The sequence below is a fragment of the Bactrocera latifrons genome, unplaced genomic scaffold (genome assembly GCF_001853355.1).
Source record: "Bactrocera latifrons isolate USDA-ARS-PBARC rearing strain unplaced genomic scaffold, ASM185335v1 scaffold_92, whole genome shotgun sequence".
Taxonomy (NCBI): domain Eukaryota; kingdom Metazoa; phylum Arthropoda; class Insecta; order Diptera; family Tephritidae; genus Bactrocera; species Bactrocera latifrons.
This window is the reverse complement of record NW_017537623.1, coordinates 390,392-411,148: the sequence shown is the minus strand read 5'-3', so window position 1 is coordinate 411,148 and position 20,757 is coordinate 390,392. Positions and strand designations below refer to the sequence as shown.

The following is a 20,757-nucleotide window of genomic DNA, read 5'->3' as shown; positions in this document are numbered from 1 at the left end:
AGTACTGTAAAATATGCCGTATTTTCTCTTTATTTTGCTCCATGTTTGCGACGCTATAACTCACGAACGACTTAAAAGAAACGACAATCAATCAAGCACGTGTGAGCTTTCCAAAAAGGAATAGCATGACCCGATGCGACGAACAAAACAAGAACTACGCGCTCTCAGCGCCAATTACCGAAAATACCGCAAGACTTTTTTGACAACCTAATGTATTATAAGTGTTAAGTAAGAACAGATTAATTCAGTTCACTTATGCAATAAAAGAGTAGGCGCGGATATCCACATTGCGCCCTTCAGCCTTGGGTATGACAGTTTCTTAAATTTATACTAGTTGTGTGTTCGGTTCACCACTCTCTTAGTTGGAGAAATGTAATTCTATGTAATCTTAGAAATATTCTTTCGGTTTTGATTTCGTTTACTTCTAATAAATCAGTTTCGATCGATCACTGTTGGCATATGTATATGAACCATATGAACTATATGTAGGATATATGTGTATATATAATAAATGTATATATAGTATATGTACATATGTAATATTTTCTAAGCCTACGGAACTTTTTTCATTTTCTACCGCTTGTCACCGCAGCACAGCGATTTATTACTGGTGAAATGCTGCAAGCTTTTGTCTGGCAATCAGTTTCAATTAAATGTGTGCTTATCATATGGTCGCGAGTTTCATATAATTTATTTGTAAGAACTATTTGTATCTAGAACTTATATCAACGATTGTAACAGCTAAAAAGACACAGAAAATCGCGACAATAGTAAACAATTTGATAGACATATGGAGCAAAATCGATTGGTTACGTGACGGAATGTTTGGCGGTTATAAGAGAGTACGCCCTCGAAAGCAATTCTAGATATAAATGTATGTATTATGTATGTTAGTACATATATATATTATATATGCACATATATGTATCTACATCTGTGCTTTGGCTTTTGTTGAGAAGCCCGCCAACACGACGCATGATGTATGACACGTCGCTGGCTATCGCGACTTATCGACAATTCACGATATCGCCTGACACTGGGATGGTCATGGCACCTCAATCAATGCTCGATTGCATCTTTTAACGCGCATTCACTAAATACATATTTACACGCCGACATTGTATGCGCAGCGGCTGACGTTTCATGAATCAATCCATATTGTTCGCGTCCGTTGATTTGTTTGGAATGCGTTCGAATGTATGGAAAACAGTTGGCTGACGGCAAATCTGCATAAAATTATGAATAATATGTTTAGAAGCAACATGGCACATTGGCAGTAAACAACAACAACAACAACAACAGTAACAACATATTGGCAGTGGCAATGGCTGTGACTGTGTCGACGATTGGCATGTTGTTTGGTGTGACGAGACAAACAAATGTGTCGCAGCAGCATCAGCAGCAGCAACAACGGTACCGTTGACGACGAAGCCGGCAGCTATGTTGGTGGCTAAGAGACAAATGAGCGCCACACCAGCCGCAACACCGGCAACAGAAAAACCATCAATATTAGCAGTGTTGTCACTACCGCCTCGACTGCCACCAGCCACCAAGTGGCTGTGTTGCCACACACACATATATATATGTATGATTGTCTGTGCGTTGCTTCCCAGTGACACTCTATTGTGGGGCATGCAATTTTGAGTAAGTTGTTGCAGGCGACGCAATGAAAATTAATGATAGAGGGTTTATTGTCTGGCAGTCGGTTTGATTGTTTGTGAACCGGCGTGTACATATATACGAGAGCGGGCTGATAAATGTTTGGTTTGCGAAAGAAACGAAGGATTTGTTCGAAGTTTATTTAGGAAACTGGATATTTAATTCTCACCATAGTATCCATATTAATTCGATACTCTTTCCTCAACGATTCTTGAGTTTTTTGATCCGTCTGAAAAGTATCTTTTTGGAGGATTTTGAAAGTAAGCCCTCTGGTGGCAATACCCTCAACCCTAAGCGTCTCAAATTTTTTTGTAACGATACTAACTGACGACTAACCAAACCTGGAGTATCCGATAGATGTTGTTCCCACCACTCTCGGGTTTAATTAACCGGAACGGACCTGTACGCAACAAGCAAAAATCTGTCGGTGGGTTAACAGCTCGTAGCATCATTCAGCGAACTTTTCAGTGCTGACGTGGGCTATGGAGTCCTCATGACGGAAGAGCACTTCTAGACCAATTCGGGTTCAATAATTCGTCTCAGAAAAGCTTTGGAACCTTTTTGACCTTCTCTAAGAATTCCATGTAGATCATACCTTGCGAGTTTTAGAAGACCGAGGCACAATTACTCGAAATAACTTCAGAAATGTGTACCGTCGATACTACAACAAAAATCCAGTAGATGAGAAGCAACAGCTCGTAGAATAGTTCTGCCAAATTTTCAGTGCCGACTGTGGAAACCAATTCAGACCGGTTTTTCTGTATTTCGGATTCAATAATTCACTAAGTATTCCAGTAAGTTTAGAAAACCGTGGTCATCACCTTTATGGCCACTTTTTGACTGATTCTTTTTCTCTAGTGCATACAGATAGAGCCTTATTTGGCTGACAGTCATGAAACGATGCCGAAACTTCTTCAGGTGACACCCAAAATGCGTAAGCCCTGCCGGGAAGCGGTCTCACTATTGCATTTGTTATTTGGAGAGTGCAAGCGCGACTGACAGCCAACGCAGGTTGAGACTAAATATTTATTGGACCACCCTCGTATATGTTAGCATGTTTGTAGGACCAATATTTATATACACAAATGTAAAATATATATTTTTCCGCAGACGTTGGCGGACAGAGACAAATTCTTCGCTATTGCCTTGCTAATACCAACAACACCGACAACACAGCAAAATACACTGTGGATATTTCTTCATTATTCCGCGTTGCTGTTATTGTTGTTGGCTCATTGCAGTGCGCGCATTTGTTTAACAAGTTTATGCAGGAATTCAAATGACACTTGGCTGCCACTAGAGCAAACAGCGTCACTCAAAGGCAAACTAATTTTTGCCACACGGTCCAGTCGCATCGTTCTTTGTGTTCTTTGCCTTGTGGCAATACTCCACACGACGACGCTGACGCAGACGCAGCGTGCTTGCCCTTCGCAGTCTGTGTTGACTTTACATTTGGAAAACGACAAGCGCTCGGGCAGACACTAGCGCGTTAGAAACATTATGCTGAATGACACACTATCACGCAATGTAAGCACGTCTCGCGTTAGACGACAGTGACACCCACAATGCAACAAGCTGTTGATTGTTGCAACAAATTGGCCAACATTAACAATTGACTTTCCACCAAGTGCTGAACAGTGCATACGAATTTCTATTGCTCAACATCAGGCGAAACGCAACTGGAGCGATCATGCTTCAATTTGGGGCATCTATAGTGCTGCGGTATTCACGTTGCCTTTTTCACGTGATTAACAGACAAATCAATTGTGTAAACTTGCCTTAACGAGCGCTGTACTATAGACCTATTTTCATATACCTAAGCGTGTGACAAAAGAACAATCGCTTAAGCATGGTACAACAACAGAAATTCGTTTTTTTTTTCAAGATTTCAATGAGGTTAGTTAAGAAATAGCTCACTTCAGGTATAATTTGCAATGTGGGAAAAATAAATAGCTAAATGATTTAGAATGGAAAATCAACAAGAAACCAAATAATGTAACTGTTTGACATCTGCTACCGTCAGTTAGCAGTGTTGTTTAATATTATAATTTGTTTTAGTTGTGTGTTCTTTTGCAACTCGCTTACAAAAATGGACTTCTTAATAAACATATTTGCAGACGATAACCCAGAAATGGTAAGAAGAGTTAATAACGAAATATTATCAAAGCCTATAAAAATAAAATTTTACTACAAATTCTCGGCACTCGAGATAGCGAAGACATTTTTTGAGCTCGACTTTTTTTATTCACAGCATTTTTATTTGCTGATTCGTTATTTTCGTTTAATTTTTTTTTACTTATTAAGCGCAACTAGATTAGGTTAGATTAAGATACCGATCTTAACAGGGTTCTCAGCTTGGAATGCCAATCCTATAAACTCCTATATAATGGATCATAAGATCCTTCCAAGTCGAAAAAGCTTTCTGAACCTATCATAAATTTATTGAGATGACCAATTTGAGCTTTGTCTACTGGTTCGCCAAGAAGAAACTGCCGATTTGCATCATCCTCATTCTTGCAAAGTCTGTACAATGGAGAGGAGAGTGTATCAGACTCAGATGCATTCCTGCGTTCCATCCTAAGCCAGAAGGAGCTTTCAGTCGCCCAAGAGACGTCAGCCAGCACCTGCTAAGCGGACGAGAAGTCCTTTAGTCCACGGACCAGACGAAAAATGCATTGGCATGTAGAATTATCTTTTTGGACTTGGTTTGTATGAAACTTAACTCTTAAAGCTTACTGATCAATTTCCTTTTATTAAAAATAATTTATCCAACTGCCACGAATGTATGCATAATAAACACCAAATTCATTCATTCATTCATCACTTAAGTAACCAAACGTTTAAATTGGCGGCTTGGTATTATTAATAGACCACTTTGACGGTCATTTGGTATAATTGAACGTTTTGACAGCGATTCCGTGAACAATGAGTTATGAGAATATGAATGGACTTCGATTTCAAGCGGCACAATTTAAAATCGATTTATTTGAATAATGAGTGTTGTATAAACAGTTGATGAGGGATTGCCACAAGGGCAGAATATTGAGATGTACTGTGTGAATCGTTTCAACACGAAACGACCCAAAACACAATTCGAAACCAGTGGCAAATCGGTCAAAATATTAATGTCCTAAAGTGACGAGCCCAGTCGCCGGATCACAATCTTTTTGAGAATCTTTGGTATATAACTAATAGAAAGATAGATAGAGAAGGAGTGAATGCATATTAAAACAAAATGTTCGAAGCTGAAAAACAAGCCTGGTAAAGCCAGTAGCTAAGTAGTTATACCCAATATTATAGATTCTATGCCAAATAGATGAAGTGAAGTAATAAAAAATTATGGTTATGCTATAAAATATTAAATAACAATCATTATTCCAATATGTTTTGTCGCACTGAATATTAAATATTTTTAATTTTTTTCGTATAAAATGGCAAGGAATCAAATAATTTCTACGGTTTTGTATGTTTTCACAAAATAAATAGTTATTCTTCAAATTTGAATAATAATTATAATATATAAAATGATAATTGCGAGAATATTAGATGATACTGTAATTGATATGAGTCCAATATGTTTTGTCCGACATTGTATATAGAATTTATTAGACGGGCACATGTCATATATGTATGTATACGAAATCTATTCGATTTCATAAATACATAATACATGTAATAATATTAATACTAAAACTATATCAGGATTTTTGTGTAAACTACAAACTCTGATTCATCCCAAACTCAACTCGTCCGTATTTTTTACATATTCAAAACAAAATTCACCCATTTAGTGAACAGATTATATACTTGTACATACATATAATATGTAAATAAACACTCATATATTTACTAATCATTTACATATCATGAGTGCTGTGAGCCATTTGATTAATTCTCGGAATCCACGATTGATTTCAATTGCATTTTATGAGAAATAATTGTTGCTATTTTTGTAAACATGCGTTTATAAAAGTTTGTTTTCGGATCGATTTCCTATTCGCACATACTTTTCCCGAGTCTGTATGAAATTATAATTTTTTGTTAAATTTAGAAAATTGGATATAATGGCAAATTATGTTTACGAATATATAAATATTGAAATGCATTATTTTTTAATTGAATTCAAGGTTATGTTTAACAAAGTTAGGATATCCGATTTAATTGAAGTAGGCACTGTTTTATTCTATAACTTAAGGTAATTTCAAATTAATTTGAGCAGGTTCACTCACAAGAACCTTTTTGTTAAAAAACTAAAACAGCCGAGCCGAGTTTCTCACGAGGAAAATTATTTGCCAAAGGCAGAGAGAGTAATCTTATGATGGCAGGTCCAAACTATGAGGTGGATGCATAAGATTATCTCAATCACCACCACACCTACCGATGTGAGTATTGGGAATGCTAAAGTTTTGGAGACACAGTGTTAAAAAGTTGCATCTAGAAGTCAGCTGTGTTTTCAAAGTCGTTTGTCAAGATTTGCCGCGAACTACTCAACTAATCTAAATTAAGTTTTCGAGATGGAATTAATGGCCGCGTTTAATATTTTTTTGTATCTTTGTAAAAATAAAAAGTTTGAATTAAATATTCATTTTCTTATATAAAACCAAATTGTTTAAAATAGGCCACTTTTTGCTTGAGTAAACCCAAATAACCTCTTGAGAGTTTGGCCTTAGCGGTGCAGCTCAAAATAAATTATTTCCTGACAATCCCACCAGGATTATAATAAAACATTCCTGAACGCTAATTCTGGCTTAATCACAATACAACACTTCGATGTTCTCTGATTTAATAATGAGTAAAATTACATATGAAAAGAATGATAAAGTTGGTGAGTTGAATTCTAGATAGTAGAATATGTGGGGCCTCAGCAATGTTGTTCAGAGTGAGCCACTTCGAGGTTCCCTACGTTTTTATAGAAAAAATTTAATGGGGCATGTTTCTAAACATTCAAAAGAACATTTGTTGGCATTTACTTTTTTAAGATTATCTCTTTCCAATATTGACCGTGACTACGTCTGAGATGGTCCATCCGTTTTTGACGGCTAGTTCGACCTTTTTGACTGGTGGTGTGGTGTGGTGAATGACACGCGTTTGCTCCAAGGTCTGAATCGAAGCGATATTGTTCGTATAGACTTTAGACTTTACATATTCCTGAAAAAAGTTTAACGATGTGATACCACACAGTCTAGGTGTCCAATCGGCCGGCATAAAACTTGAAAATGTCTGCTCATCGAAGTGTACTCTCAATAAAGCCATTGATTGATGCGATGTGTGGGTAGTGGCATTGTGTTATTGAAACCAAATGTCGCTGAGATCACAAGCTTYAATTTCAGGCATCAAATAGCATGTCAGTTTGACAACTGACGCTTGATCTATCAAACAATGCTACTGAAAAAAGTACCTGCACTTGGATCACCCTATATATTCGCTAGGTATTCTTTCTGGTACTAATGTGGATTATACTATGTGGTTGCTTTTAAACAAAGTATAGGGTTCCCACATACCCTCATTACGGTGACATTATCGCTTGTAATTCAATTTATATCCGATGAAGACAGTTAATTTAATTGTGACTAGTTAGTTGGTCGATTGGAAACCTTATTTTCTTGTGATTCCATAATAGCGGATTTTTAAGCGATTTTTACCAGTTGTTTGTTCGATTCACGCCTTTATAAAAGTTTAGAAAAAGTAAAAAAATTAATTTTTAATGAAGCCAGTATATGCCATTTATTCCAACCGTCTGTTCGATTCGCAACCAGACAAGCTCAAGCAAATGGTAGAAAATATATTTCATTATGCCTTTTGTTGATATTTATATTTCTATCAGTTGTTTGTAGGATGTGCTATACCGTAAGTATTATTTAATCAAATATATCTATGAAAAAAAAAACTTGCATACTTCATAGTCAGTCTAATTTATAATGAAAATCCGCTAATTAAATGCAAGATCACACTTGGTAAATATACTTTCATATAAGTAGTGTCTCTAAAGCATATTGTGAGGTGTGCATTTTGTCAGGTACGCATTTGATGCTGAATGAAGTTTCTGGTACAAATTACCTTCAATAGTTACATAACTCTTTGATAAGTGCGGATATGAATGCGTATAGGAATGTGGATTAAAACGAATACTAATGAAATAAAACTGATATTCATTTATACAAAAATTGGCAAAAACCAACAAAAAAATATATAAATTTCAAAAAATTCCTTCTACGAAATAATTGCATACTTGCAGCCAGTTTCATGCTCTTGCTTTCAAAGTGTGAGAAAAGTCATAAAAATACACGAAACTAATTTGTAGCAGATAACTCGAATTGCATAATTCCACGTAATGCAGTTCGCTGCGAAAGCAAATCCACTTTGAACTGAAAACCATAATGTTCTTGCCGATTTGCTCCCTCATATAAAGGCCATGCCGACGCACTTAAGCATGCAACACGTTGGGTTTCTGGGAAAAAAAATGATTAATTCACCGGTATGTGTGCGTGTGTGTGTGTTTGTATGAATTGCATACCAACTGACTTTAAAGTAGTGCCACAGCTGTGGCCAATATTTGCCCAGAAATATTTCTATGGCGTCTTTTATGGTGGAAGTGGAAAAGGTGTTAACATTCCCCAAGATTGCACGTGTGAGTTCAAAGATAAGTTCTATGGCGGCATTATGCTTGAATCATTTTAATATCGCATATGTTGCTCTATCTCTATTACAATAATTTTACTTGTCAGAACATACATATATACATTCACATACTTTTGTAAAAATTTCAAATTCCCAAGCAAATTTATTATGGATTTATTACCGAATCGGATTCTTATTTATAGTAGCAAATCATAAAGGACTGTTGATCAAACAGTCAAAGAAAGGAATTCGGTAAAAGTTTAAAAATGGTTTGACTTTTAAACAAAAATTGGAGACGAGTTTTTTTTAGCATCGGTTATCTTTAGTTTTTTTCATTTTATTTGAAATGAGTTGCCATATCGAATTTTTGAGTTATCAGAACCCGAAACTATATCTGTCAAAAACGTAGACTGAGCAATGAATTTTGTTTATGTTTCTTTCTCAAACATACTTGCTGCGATCTCTTTTCTTCAAAAAAAAAAATGCTAAGTGAATAGTTTTTTCAACGAATATCAACAAAAACAAATCGAATCCATTGAAATATCAATTTTCTAAATTTTTCAGTGTTTTCGTGGTGGAAACCCGACTTAGTATACATGAAACAATTTTGCAAAGATCTAATGAAATTTAGCCATGTGTAGAAGTTCGCGCAAGTGAGGAAAGTTCTCTGAGCTCCCATTAGTTTGGGAGGTGCCAGGAATCGATTCTTTTACATGTGACTCAAGCAGCTCACGACTTCCTGTCTTAGACCAAGTATTCTCTGGTTAGCCAAAAAACATCTGGTGTCTTCGCCAATAAAGAAAAAAGATTGATAGTCACTGAATCCGTTTTAGTACCAAAATTACTTCGTTCCCAGTAAGATAGACCATTAAAATATATACGTATTTAAAAGTCCACAAATCCAGCCAGAACCAAAGATTTACAAAAAAACGAAGCATTAGCAACTTTTTCAGAAAATTGTTGCGTCCTAAAATCGATTGTACTCTTCACACATCATTTGATTTAACTAAGTTAAGCTTTATATGAAATTATGATCTTAAAACCTATGTCTTCGGTCTACTATTGTAAAAGAAATTTTTTGGCAAAATTCATTTTTTTATTCCATATAGTTCCTCAAAGGGTAAAACAATTTCCAACTTTTCCATACAAATTTTGTAGTCGGATACGTCGTTTGCTTCAAAGTACGCTTCAGTTTCATCGATCACTTCTTAACTCGACGAAAATTTCTTCCCAACGAACATTCTTTTGAGATCTGCGAACAGGAAATAGTCGCTGCAGTCCAGAAGTGGAGAAATTCCGTTGGTAAAAAAGAACTTTAATATTTTTGTCAATGCGGACGTTTAACGGCGATTTCGTCTCAGACTGTCCAATAATACTAGTCTTTCTAGCCGACTCTTTGGAGCGGGTTCAGCGCTTGCAGTCCACTCGGATGGCTGTCGATTGGGCTTCGTAGTGAAAAAAACTGGGACCATCTCCTCTCCGATCACTGCTCCGAATCATCAACTCGTTGTTGTTGTTGTTGTTGTAACGGCAGAATTCTGCCGAGTTGACAGTCCTTGGCCGGATAAAAATCCAGGTCGGTTCCGGTTTTCGTAGACCCGACTGCCGTGGGAACGGTCATCAACTCGTCGTTGGGTTTGGTCAAAAGAGAACTCATACGACACCTATTTCGTATAAAGCTTTCCCATATCCTAATGTTCGTTAATAATATGATATACAAATGTACAGTTGACATCTTTAGAGCCCCTCCTTTATCGAACAACTTCGCTTTACGGACATCCAAAATTAATTTGTTGTCTTTTATGACCTTTTCATCCAGTTTTTTTTTCAATAACAAAAGTTGCTTCACTCAAAATGCCACAATTCACAAACTAATCATTCGACAGCTGTCAATTTTATACAAGCGCCCTTCGAAGGTTAGGGGCAACTAAAAATCTTATGGATTTAATTCAAGTAGCGCCATCTATGAGTTTTTTGATTTACTTGTTATTTTTCTAGAGCTGAGAATTTTAATGTTTTTTTTATGAGACAACTTTTACAGCCACAATTGAACATAAGGAACACATAAGTAAACCGAATCATAAGATTGAGATCATTCTCTCGAACCGAAAAATTGCGATATTTGGCACGTATGGCAAATATTGGAACGTGATATTTATTAAGTAAGTAACCAAAATTTTAGACTGGTTGTAAGTCATCATTTATGATGACCGCCATTGAAAAAATTTGATGAAATTGAACGTTTGGACGGCGAAATCACGATCACACACAAATAAGGAGCGAGCGTATACATTGAATTAAATTTCAGCTCGTGGGGAATTCCTAATAATTTTGCTTATTTATGAGTAGATAAGGAATTTATATGAGAAATATGTATATAATATATATGTATGCATATACATAGTTGTGTTGTTGTGTATATGTATGTATACACATATATATTCATAAGTACATATAATCACATTGACGTGGAATAATTAAAGGGTGTAAATGCTCAAATTGGAGCAATTCAATACCGATTCATTCATACAACGACTGTCGCAGCTGAACAGATGGTCTGATGAGCTATCAATAAGACACATTCATAAACGCGTATGTATGTATGTATAACGTAACTTCATTATTGAAAAAATATTTTGCAGGATTTCACCAGCGACGTTAATTGAATGAAAAAAGACAATGCCAGCCAGCGCAACAGCTGTATCCACACGCCCTACGACGGCGACGCAGAGAATCCAGCGAAAACACCCGAAAGAGTTAAGACAAACTTAAATAATGCGAATGTTGTTGGTGATCATCGTCGTCGTTGATTATGACGATGACGATAATGATGATCATATTGTTGATTATGATAATGATGGCGATGCGTCAACCGTAAGCACGACGGCCAACGCAAATAACACACAATATTCGGCGACGACGACAACGCTGGCGCTCATACCGGCTCCGGCACTGACTGTGTATGACGCCGGCAACGATGGACGACGACGACACGATCAGCAGCAAGACTGCTAGCTGCCTGCCAGCTTGCGGCAACACATGCGCCGTTGCGACAGACACGCGAGAACAGCGAGCGAGGCAACAACGCGTACAGCGGATACGGTGGAACGCTTAGCGAAATTCGAAATTTATTAAACAAATTTCCCTACATACATATGTATTTAGAGCGTCCAGATTTTTTACAAAGTGTGTCTTATTGTGTTGTTTATGGCACTTGACCAAGACTGGGTGACTAACATATAATACACGGTATTTTGATTCTGTTGTCGAAAGGATTCAAAAATCTTACGGCCAGCTGTCGGGGCTTGTCAGACCTGTGCAATGAAAGTGAAAAAATAATATATGTATGTTTTTTTTTTTTTTTTTGATTTCGTGAAGATTCTTGCACGCGATGTGAGCAATATAAGTGCGCTATATGACGGTATGCGAACGCGTCTATCCGCAGATCTGAATGTGCCGGTTCACAGTGCGAATTCGAGCGATTCCCCGCAGCTGAATGCAAAACTCGTAAGCAACAACTAAACTGATCGTGCCGATTAAAAATAAATAAAGCAATATTGTGTAGAAAACAAAAAATTAAAAAGATTGTAGAATGCTGTGAACTTCACCTTAACGTGCAATAAATATCCGCACATACATACACACACACACAAATGCAGGAATTTGCATGTGCATCAGCTTTGGCGAGTGAACTTGTTCTGCGTTATTATTATGAGTGAATTGATTGCAATAAGCACATACGTATGCATTTAGTGTAATTGTAGTTGTGTTGTTGTAATTTTAGTGCGTCTTCGCGCAACGCACAACGAGTCTGTGACAATCAGGTGGCCAGAACGCGTGGTCAAATTGGCAACGTATGCCGCGGCTATATTTGGATTTCCCACCAACACACGCTGCCACAGTGGCAACTGACGGCCCATTACAAATAGATAAAACAGTTTGAGACTTGCCGAAGATGCCACTTGGTCGCAGTGTCCAGATCGCCTAGACATTTCATAAATAAGTGGGCGTCAAAAGGTGCCTTGACGTGTTCTTCGAACTTGGCAACCGACACGATATCAAAGTGAAAAATTATAATAAATATTTATGTGTGTGAATGTGAAAAGCGCGATGTTCCATAAATAAAAGAGCGCCGATAAAGAACGAAAAGGTTGAAAAAAGCAAAAAAAAAAAAAAAAAAANAAAAAAAAAAAAAAAAAAAAAAAAAAAATGGAAAATGAAATTTTTAAAAATTTACACCAACGGTTATTAGAATTTTTTATTTTAATTATTAAAGCTACAAAAGGATTTTTTTATTCAAGAATTATTTCTTAAAATAGTGTTGCGATGCTCATTCTCTTTTAATTCGTCCGATACATACGTTTTATTTTAAAAAATTGTGCTCCAACTCTTTTAATTCGTCCAAAAATACTTTTTCTTGAGATCTGCGAAATTCTCTGGTTAGTCGAAATAGATCCCAACTTGTGATTCATCGAAATTAGTGACCGTGCCCCATTCCGGCTGATAATTACAGCTTTCACTTTTTTCACAGCAAGTTTGGCGGGTTAAGTCGCCTATTTCGACTGTTCCTTGGTCTCCGGTGAGTACCATTCGATCCAACATTTTTCGACGTTGAGAAAATCATGCAGAAACTCCTTCGTTTAGCACTCAGACACTCAGACACGGCTGTGGTCGTCAACAAAACATGCAGTCACTGGTATAAAATAGAGACCAAGAAAGAAAAATCAACTTATGGTTCCTAGAAATCAGTGACCGCCCCCCCCCCCCCCACCCCCCCCCCCCCCCCCCCCCCCCCCCCCCCCCCCCTTTCCGACTGATAGTGTAGTTTCGCGTTTTTCGGAGTTTCGGAGTTCGCGAATTAAGTACAAGTTTTTTCGACGTTGAAGATCGTCCTATCGGCAAAATCGCCCTAAACCTTTGACAAATCTGCTTAGGTGTTTTATTTTTATTTTTTCCAACCGGATGTTCAAAAGTATGAGATCCGAGATATTTTTGCCATGATACCGACAGTCTTACTGCTTGAATTCCCGTAGGACAGTTTCTAGTTAGAAATCCTACAACCATTTAAAGATTAACCTTGCTGAGAAGGAAGAGTTCCCTGAACCGCTTATGATTTATCTTAGGCCAGAAGAACATTATGACTTCACAGCTGCTGGTAGTAGACCAGTGTTTGCTGATTCGGTCAGAGGCCCGACAGTTCAGCATTGAACCTCAAAATGACACCGGAGCTCCTACTCGATTTCATAACTGTTGAACCTGAAGTACCTATCCTAGCGAGCTGATAAGACTTACAGTTTCCTGCAATACTTTTGTTGCAGATAACCACCTAAACCAGTTTAATCATAAAATAACTCAATATTGAAGATAAGGAGTCTTGTCTCACAGTGGGCAAACTCAAGGCTGATATCGCTCCAATATCACTTCAAGGAGACTGCACTCCAGATTCACGAAACGAAAAACTTTGTCCGCTTGCCTTCAAACATTGTTGTAAAGTAATCTCACGATAGCGCTTGCTGGCCGTAATGAGTTTACACGGCACTGCTCTAACTAACAGCTTATTCATGCCCAATAATTTATGAAAATATGATCAACTCGGTTCTTTAAAATGCCTTCTCTGTCAGCAATTTATTGCACGCTATGTCGGTAGTCTCTATCAATAGAAGATAATGAGATTTTGTCCCGTTTGACTCATCAAACATCGACGTGCGGCAACAATATACGAGTACTACACTTGAGGCTAAGTCATAACTGGACCACCCTCGCAAGAATAACGAGCATATGGCGCCTGCCTTTCTGTTTATTTTCGCATCTTTTCCTCACTCACTGAATAGAAGCAATTAAAAATTAGCCCGAGAGCCGCTATTTGAGTGCAAAAAAATTATTTATAAATTTTTGGTACAAAATATTTCCCAACAAATGTTGGCACATGTTTGAGTGCTCGAGTCAATAAATCGAAAACAAGTCACATATTTTGCATTATCACAACTTGTGTCATACTAAACTTGTTCTACTTGTCGTTTATGTTTATATATAGAAACTAATATATACCGATATATTTACGGGGCGTTTACCGCTGCGCAAACACTTTTCAATCCCAGTCGTGCTAGAACAAGTGTTCCAACAAATACATATGTATATACATACGGAATGTATGAATAATTATAAGCTCATCTGAATGTGCCATAAACAACTTCCAAATGTTTTGATTATCTAATTGCGTGTGTTTGTCGGCCGTGCGCCGAAGATCCCCAGTGCGTTAATACGAGAGCGCAAAACTGATTAATTGGGTCAATCAGCAGCTTCACAGGCATTAGCCTACAGTCAGCCAAAAGCTAGCCGCACTAGCGATAAAAACTATCCATTTGTATTGCTTAATAGCGTGTTAAACGTGAACTGGACGCAACAGCAACAAGAACAACAATAGCAAACTGACAGCTGACGGCTGACAGCGCCTCTGACAAGGCAATTAATAAGGCGAGACTTATGTGTGTACAAACAAAGCAAACGCGTATGCAAATATTAAATGTAGAATAGTAGCCTCTAAAAGTCCACAGAAAGATTGACCGAGCGACCAACCAACCGACTGAACGACCAACCGATCGACCGATGACGTTAGACTCCTCATATATAACTTACATTAGTCGGTGGTGAGCAGTAGCGCTGCTTCACCAAGAGCCAACAACAAAAATGTTAATCAAGTGCTGGTAATTGGTGTTGTTAGACATTACTAAACATTGCCTTAATGGCTGCCACTTAGCAGTATTTAACGGCTGCTGTTCCAGCACCGAGTCTGCATTTTCTCGTCGGCCTAATGGCTTGACCGCTGCAAACAGGCGCAAAAGATAGAAGACTTTATAAAGTGTATTTTCGAACTGGAAACACAGTGAAGTGCACGAAATTGATACAAAACAGACACAACGTAACGAGGGTTGTGCATTAGGTACTTAGTCTAGAAGAGTAGAACGAAAATTATTGAAATTATTATCTGGAGGCCTGTAAAGTAGTTCTCCATGATGGTGTTCTTAAATCAATTTCTTTTTAGCTCGATACTCGTATACTAGGATTCTTCAACTTCTGTACGTCAACTGAAAAGTCCCTTATCTTGAGGTCTGTAAAGTAGATCTCTATGATAGTGTTCTCAACATAGTCGCCCTTTAAGTTGATACTTCGATACCAGGATACTCTAACTTTCTGTCTAGAGAGTGAGTTTTCTATGTATGGAAACAAAATGAAGTTGCACGTAGCCATATCTGGAGAATAGGGTAGTTGGGCAGCAGTTCGTAGCCCAGTTGGACTTATTTGTCAGTGTCTATGGTGGATCTGTGAGTTGGTGAGACGCCTCAGTGGAAAATAGTAATTTTTTCTTTGCCAATTTATATAGTCTTTTCTGGAATTCGGCATCCAGTCGGCCTGATAATTCAGCTTAGTAGAGTGGAGACAAAGTGTTGTAGATTACACTTTGTGAATCTCAGAAAATGGTGACCACATTTCAGTTTCAGCATTTCCGCTGATAAGTCCTCACCTTCTTTGAAGCAAATTCGTCGTGTGAAGTCCATTGCTGCGACTATTTCTTGGTCTTAAAAACTCTTTCCGATTGCTTCAGTGGATCCAAGGTTAGTCGACCGTCATGAAGCGACTCAAAAACTCTTACCGATTGCTTCATAGCACAGTTATGAAGTGGGCTTTCGGTTGCGCTTGCTGACCTGAACGGTCGGCACGGCTAAGTACTTAACGGACAGCACTCGTTAATACCTCACGTATTTAAATTTGAACTCACATCTTGATATGTGTACATAGCACCTCTATATAGGCTGCCCAAAGGGAGTCCAAAACACAAAGAGACAAGCAAATATAGGGACACACAGACCGACAGACTCGCACACAAGCAAACGAATCATTGAACCGGTATAATGTAGTTAATTTTGACATAAAAAGTTCTTGGCAAATATTTAATGTGTACGAACTGTATCCATTTAGGCGGCTTATGTATCCAGTGAAGTGAATGGTGTACGTCAAGTGGCAGCTGGAAGGTGTGAAAAAGTGAAAATTCTCAAACCATTTAAAGTGTAAAAAGTTAAAAGTGAACGAAGCAGCAATAAAAACATACGAAGTAGCGGCAGAAGACGAAACAGAAGAGCGCTGCGCGTTAAAACAGTATTTTCCGCATTGCGTGAAACGCCGAGTACAATGCAAAACCTATTGGCTGTTGTTGTAGTGCTAACCTGCCTGGGCGTGCAGATTGCACAGCCATTAGCCACCAGCTATGATGGGGAAGCGCGTCGTGGCCTGGAATTATTAGAAAATGAAAATCTAGTGCAGCAGCATCACGTGCGGCATAGAACCGCGCATCTGCGCACAGCACACCACAGCCGACACAGACAGCACGCTGACGTACGTGATGCGGCGAAAAGCGAAAGTGCCGCGGCGGCTGCCAGTGAATCAACGACGCCAGCGTTGCCGGATGATGCAACCGAAAGTCTGTACTTACAACGTGGCGCGCACAAACAACAGCAACAACACAAACTAAGATTACAATTAGATCTAGATAATCGTCTAGAACAACAACAACAACAAAAACAACAGAAGCATAATGCGCTGCACACGCATGCGCATCATAGGAACGCGCAAAAGTCAAGGACTACGACAACGACGTCAACCACCACAGCGACGGATAATGACACCGAAGCCGTTGTCGATGCCAGTGCAGAAGAACTGGTGAAGCCGACTTGGCCGCCTACGAAACACAACGAACACACAATTGCCGCTGATGAGGCGAACAAAGGCACGCAAAATTATTATCATCAGCCGATAATACGCCAACAGCAACCTCTAAAACAACAACAACAACAACAACAACAACAGCATCATAAACACCACAAACTGCAGCCAGGGGCCGATTTGAGTCGTACAAGCGCAACGCCGATGACATCTGTACCTCATATAATACAAGCTCCAGCAGCAGCAGCACCAGCAGCACCAACAGTGGACTTGCCTATGAAGACGCACATTAATAAACTCGTGCACGCCAGCAGTCAAATTAACGTAGACACTGATAGCAACACTACGAGCGCCGCCTTGTTGCATGCGCATCATTCAACAGTAGGCGGTCTTAAGGAGCGCATAGCGATTGCCGAAACGCATGGTGCTGGGCTCACGACCGAAAACACGTCCAATGACAAAGACAAGACAAGAGATTATGAGGATGATGATTTGGAGTATTATGATTACAATGCCGATGATGATGAGCCGAACGAGTCGAATGCGGAGCAACAGCCACTTGCTGTGCCCGATATCGGTTATGGCTACGGTTATGACAGTGGCATTGATGCTGGCATTGTAGATGTCGAGTGGCGGCCCGCGCATGTCACAAGCGATTATTTGAGAACGGCACATCATCAGCAATTGCGACATAATCAAGAGCAATGGCAAGCACAAATGCAATTACAAAGGCGTCAGCATTGGTATCGGCAAGAGCAACAGCAACAGCAACAGCAACAGCAGCAGCAGCAACAACAGTATGAAATTGAACACTCGCGGGTGGCACGCGATCATCATCGCGTACAATCGGAGGAGTTGCACAACAATCATTTGGCATATGACACGAGCGCGGATGATGTAAGTCGAAGTTAAGTTTAAGCAATGCAATAAAATGTTGTTTTTTATTGGAATGCCGTCACGACATTCACTTTAAGCCTACTTAGATCCATTGAGGGGGTTCAAAGTAAATCGTTGCGCATACTTTGTGCCCACACGAAGTATTAAAGTGTTATTAACATGGACATATGAATACAACTTAGAAGGGAGCAGACATGAGTAGCTATTTTTAAATCGCCTTAGTGAAATGTCTTGCAGCGAAATAAATTTTATGTAAAGTATCAGAGCTTACAACTTGTAGGAAATGTAATCTTAAAGGGGTCAGTATACTATCCTTTCTTCTTAAAGGTGACTGCTACTTTTGCAAGACGAGGCAGTATGAGCTGTCGATTGTCTGATTTTAGTCTGAAGTATAGCAGTCAATTAGTAGGTTCAATAGGAAAAGTACGAGTTGTGTTCAGAAAATAAAGTGAAGTTTAAAATTTTGCGGGTCTGAAGAGTCCAAATTGTTTTTATTATGTTGATATAAACGTAAACGCCCAAAACAGGTCTATGAGTGGCTTACTGGCCTACCAGATTAACCTAAAATAACCTATGTTGATATAATTTCCACTGCGCTACGAAAAAATTTTCTGTTGTATTCTTTGCTTATTTTTTCGATAGCAGCTGCTAAGGCTGATTTTTATGTGCTTGACGATTTTCGTTTAATAAAAGCACACAATTCGTTGCTTGTTCCTGAATTCTTGGATAAAATTAATACTGTAACGAGGCCTCCATATGCGCCAGACACGACTCTATTGACTCCGTCGATATCTTCCATCTGATAAGCAGCTTCTTGGAGAGACAAGAACGTGTGCAAAATTTTAAATTGATATCTCAAAAACTTAGTGACTGATTCGCACTCTTAGAGGCAGTAAGAATTGATCGATTCGGCTTTGCTGATCATTGATGTATGTATTTCATAGCGTCTCCGAAGCTCGCTTCTTGGAAAGTGCCAACTTCGTGGCACTATTAAAATTTTATTTTTATTTAAATATTTGCTCATGATAAAAAGAATATATTCATAACTCATTAAAGTTTACTATTTTAATTACATTTTGATTATACCAGTTTAATGAATTTATACCAGTTGTTTGTTCCATCCGATATTTTCTAAGTTCCCAGTGCCAAACCAGCATGTTTCAGACTGTTTTGTCCTTTCTTGGGAGGTAAATAGAAAATCTTTTTTTGGCTATATTATATACAAGTACTACACACTTAACCAAAGCTGTATGTGTCTCTAGTTGTTTTTTCTTTGCAATTTCTCTGCCCTCATGTTTGAGAGTTTGACTATCTTATTGAAAAACGTACATAAATTTGATAAGGAAAAGAAAGATATTCAGTACAAGAAAGTAAAGAGTTGTTTTAAGAGAACATTAATAGAAAAGATCAAGTGTATTCTACGTTAAAGTTGCTAGATCTATTTTGGTTCGAGTCACCAAAAATCTACAATTATTATAAATAAACAGCTCGAACGATTTACAGTACTTTGAGGTAACATCTTTCATATCTAAACAACTTATTTGGAAGGGCTAAGTTCGGGTGTCACCGAACATTTTATACTCTCGCATGATAAAGTGATAATCGAGATTTCAGGCGTGGTTGTGAACCGATTTCATCCATATGGTACATGTCATCAGGGTGTTAAGAAAATATCATATAGAGAACCTGAGATATGGTTTTTGGTCCATAAGTGGGCGACGCCACGCCCATTTTCAATTAAAAAAAAACCTGGATGCAGCTTACTTCTGCCATTTCTTAAGTAAAATTTAGTGTTTCTGACGTTTTTTGTTAGGCGGTTAACGCACTTTTAGTGATTTTCAACATAACCTTTGTATGGGAGGTGGGCGTAGTTATTATCCGATTTCTTCCATTTTTGAAATGTATATGGAAATGCCTAAAAGAAACGACTCTATACAGTTTGGTTGACATGGCTGTAGTAGTTTTCGAGATATGTACAAAAAAGTTAGTAGGGGGCGGGGCCACGCCCGCTTTTCCAAAAAAATTACGTCCAAATAATATATATTGATTTATGGCTTAGTTATGACGCCCTAATGCGATCCTTTGTGCCAAATTTCACTTAAATATATATTGATTTATGGCTTAGTTATGACACTTTATAGGTTTTCGCTTTCCACCATTTTGTGGGCGTGGCAGTGGGCCGATTTTGCCCATTTTCGAACTTAACCTTCCTATGGAGCCAAGAACAAGTACCAAGTTTCATCATGATATCTCAATTTTTACTCAAGTTACAGCTTGCACGGACGGACGGACAGACGGACAACCTGATTTCAACTCTACTCGTCACCCTGATCACTTTGGTATATAAGTATAACCCTATATCCGACTCTTTTAGTTTTAGAACTTACAAACAACCGTTATTTCACATAACTAAAACTATAGTACTCTCTTTAGCAACTTTGTTGCGAGAGTATAAAAATTAACTTCGTTAGAGAGGCCTCGAGTTATGGAAGGAAATTTAACTTCAATTGTCAAGTCAAGAGTTCGAGTGAAGAGAACTTCAAGTTATAAAAGTTCGAGTAAGGATGTTCAACTTTATTTTGAAGCTATAAGGGCATATATTTGGCCATATTTTAAGAACGCATATTCAGGAAAAAATTTAATTTTTTCGATTTACACGCAATCTGCTGCTATGATTCCAGCCTTCTCCATCCGTATTGTCCGTATAAGGACCCACGATCGAAAAAAAAAAAATCAAAAATAGACAAAATGACAGTGTTTGAAAATAAGTTTGCATTTTATGCAAAATATTGGTGGCTTTCAGTCAGCTAAAAGCCGATTTTCGAACAGATCAACAAACTGGTAGATCAATGTATGTAATGGATC

The 20,757-nt window shown here is 38.2% G+C and overlaps 1 protein-coding gene across 8 annotated transcripts in view; it reads left to right on the top strand.

Moving 5' to 3' along the window:
* Positions 1–11,350: 11,350 nt before the first annotated feature.
* Positions 11,351–20,757, top strand: part of LOC108977609 (alpha-protein kinase 1-like) — a 36,930-nt gene continuing 27,523 nt past the window's right edge. The window contains exons 1-3 of one of the 8 annotated variants that reach the window (XM_018947374.1): positions 12,617–12,856; positions 14,312–14,762; positions 16,255–17,892. In XM_018947374.1, coding sequence (XP_018802919.1) covers positions 16,465–17,892 — 1,428 coding nt within the window. In that variant the 5' untranslated portion in view covers positions 12,617–12,856; positions 14,312–14,762; positions 16,255–16,464. Of the gene's footprint in view, positions 12,428–12,495; positions 12,522–12,616; positions 12,857–14,311; positions 14,763–16,254; positions 17,893–20,757 lie in introns of those variants that run through there. The other 7 variants (XM_018947372.1, XM_018947371.1, XM_018947370.1 and 4 more) reach the window with 7 other exon arrangements.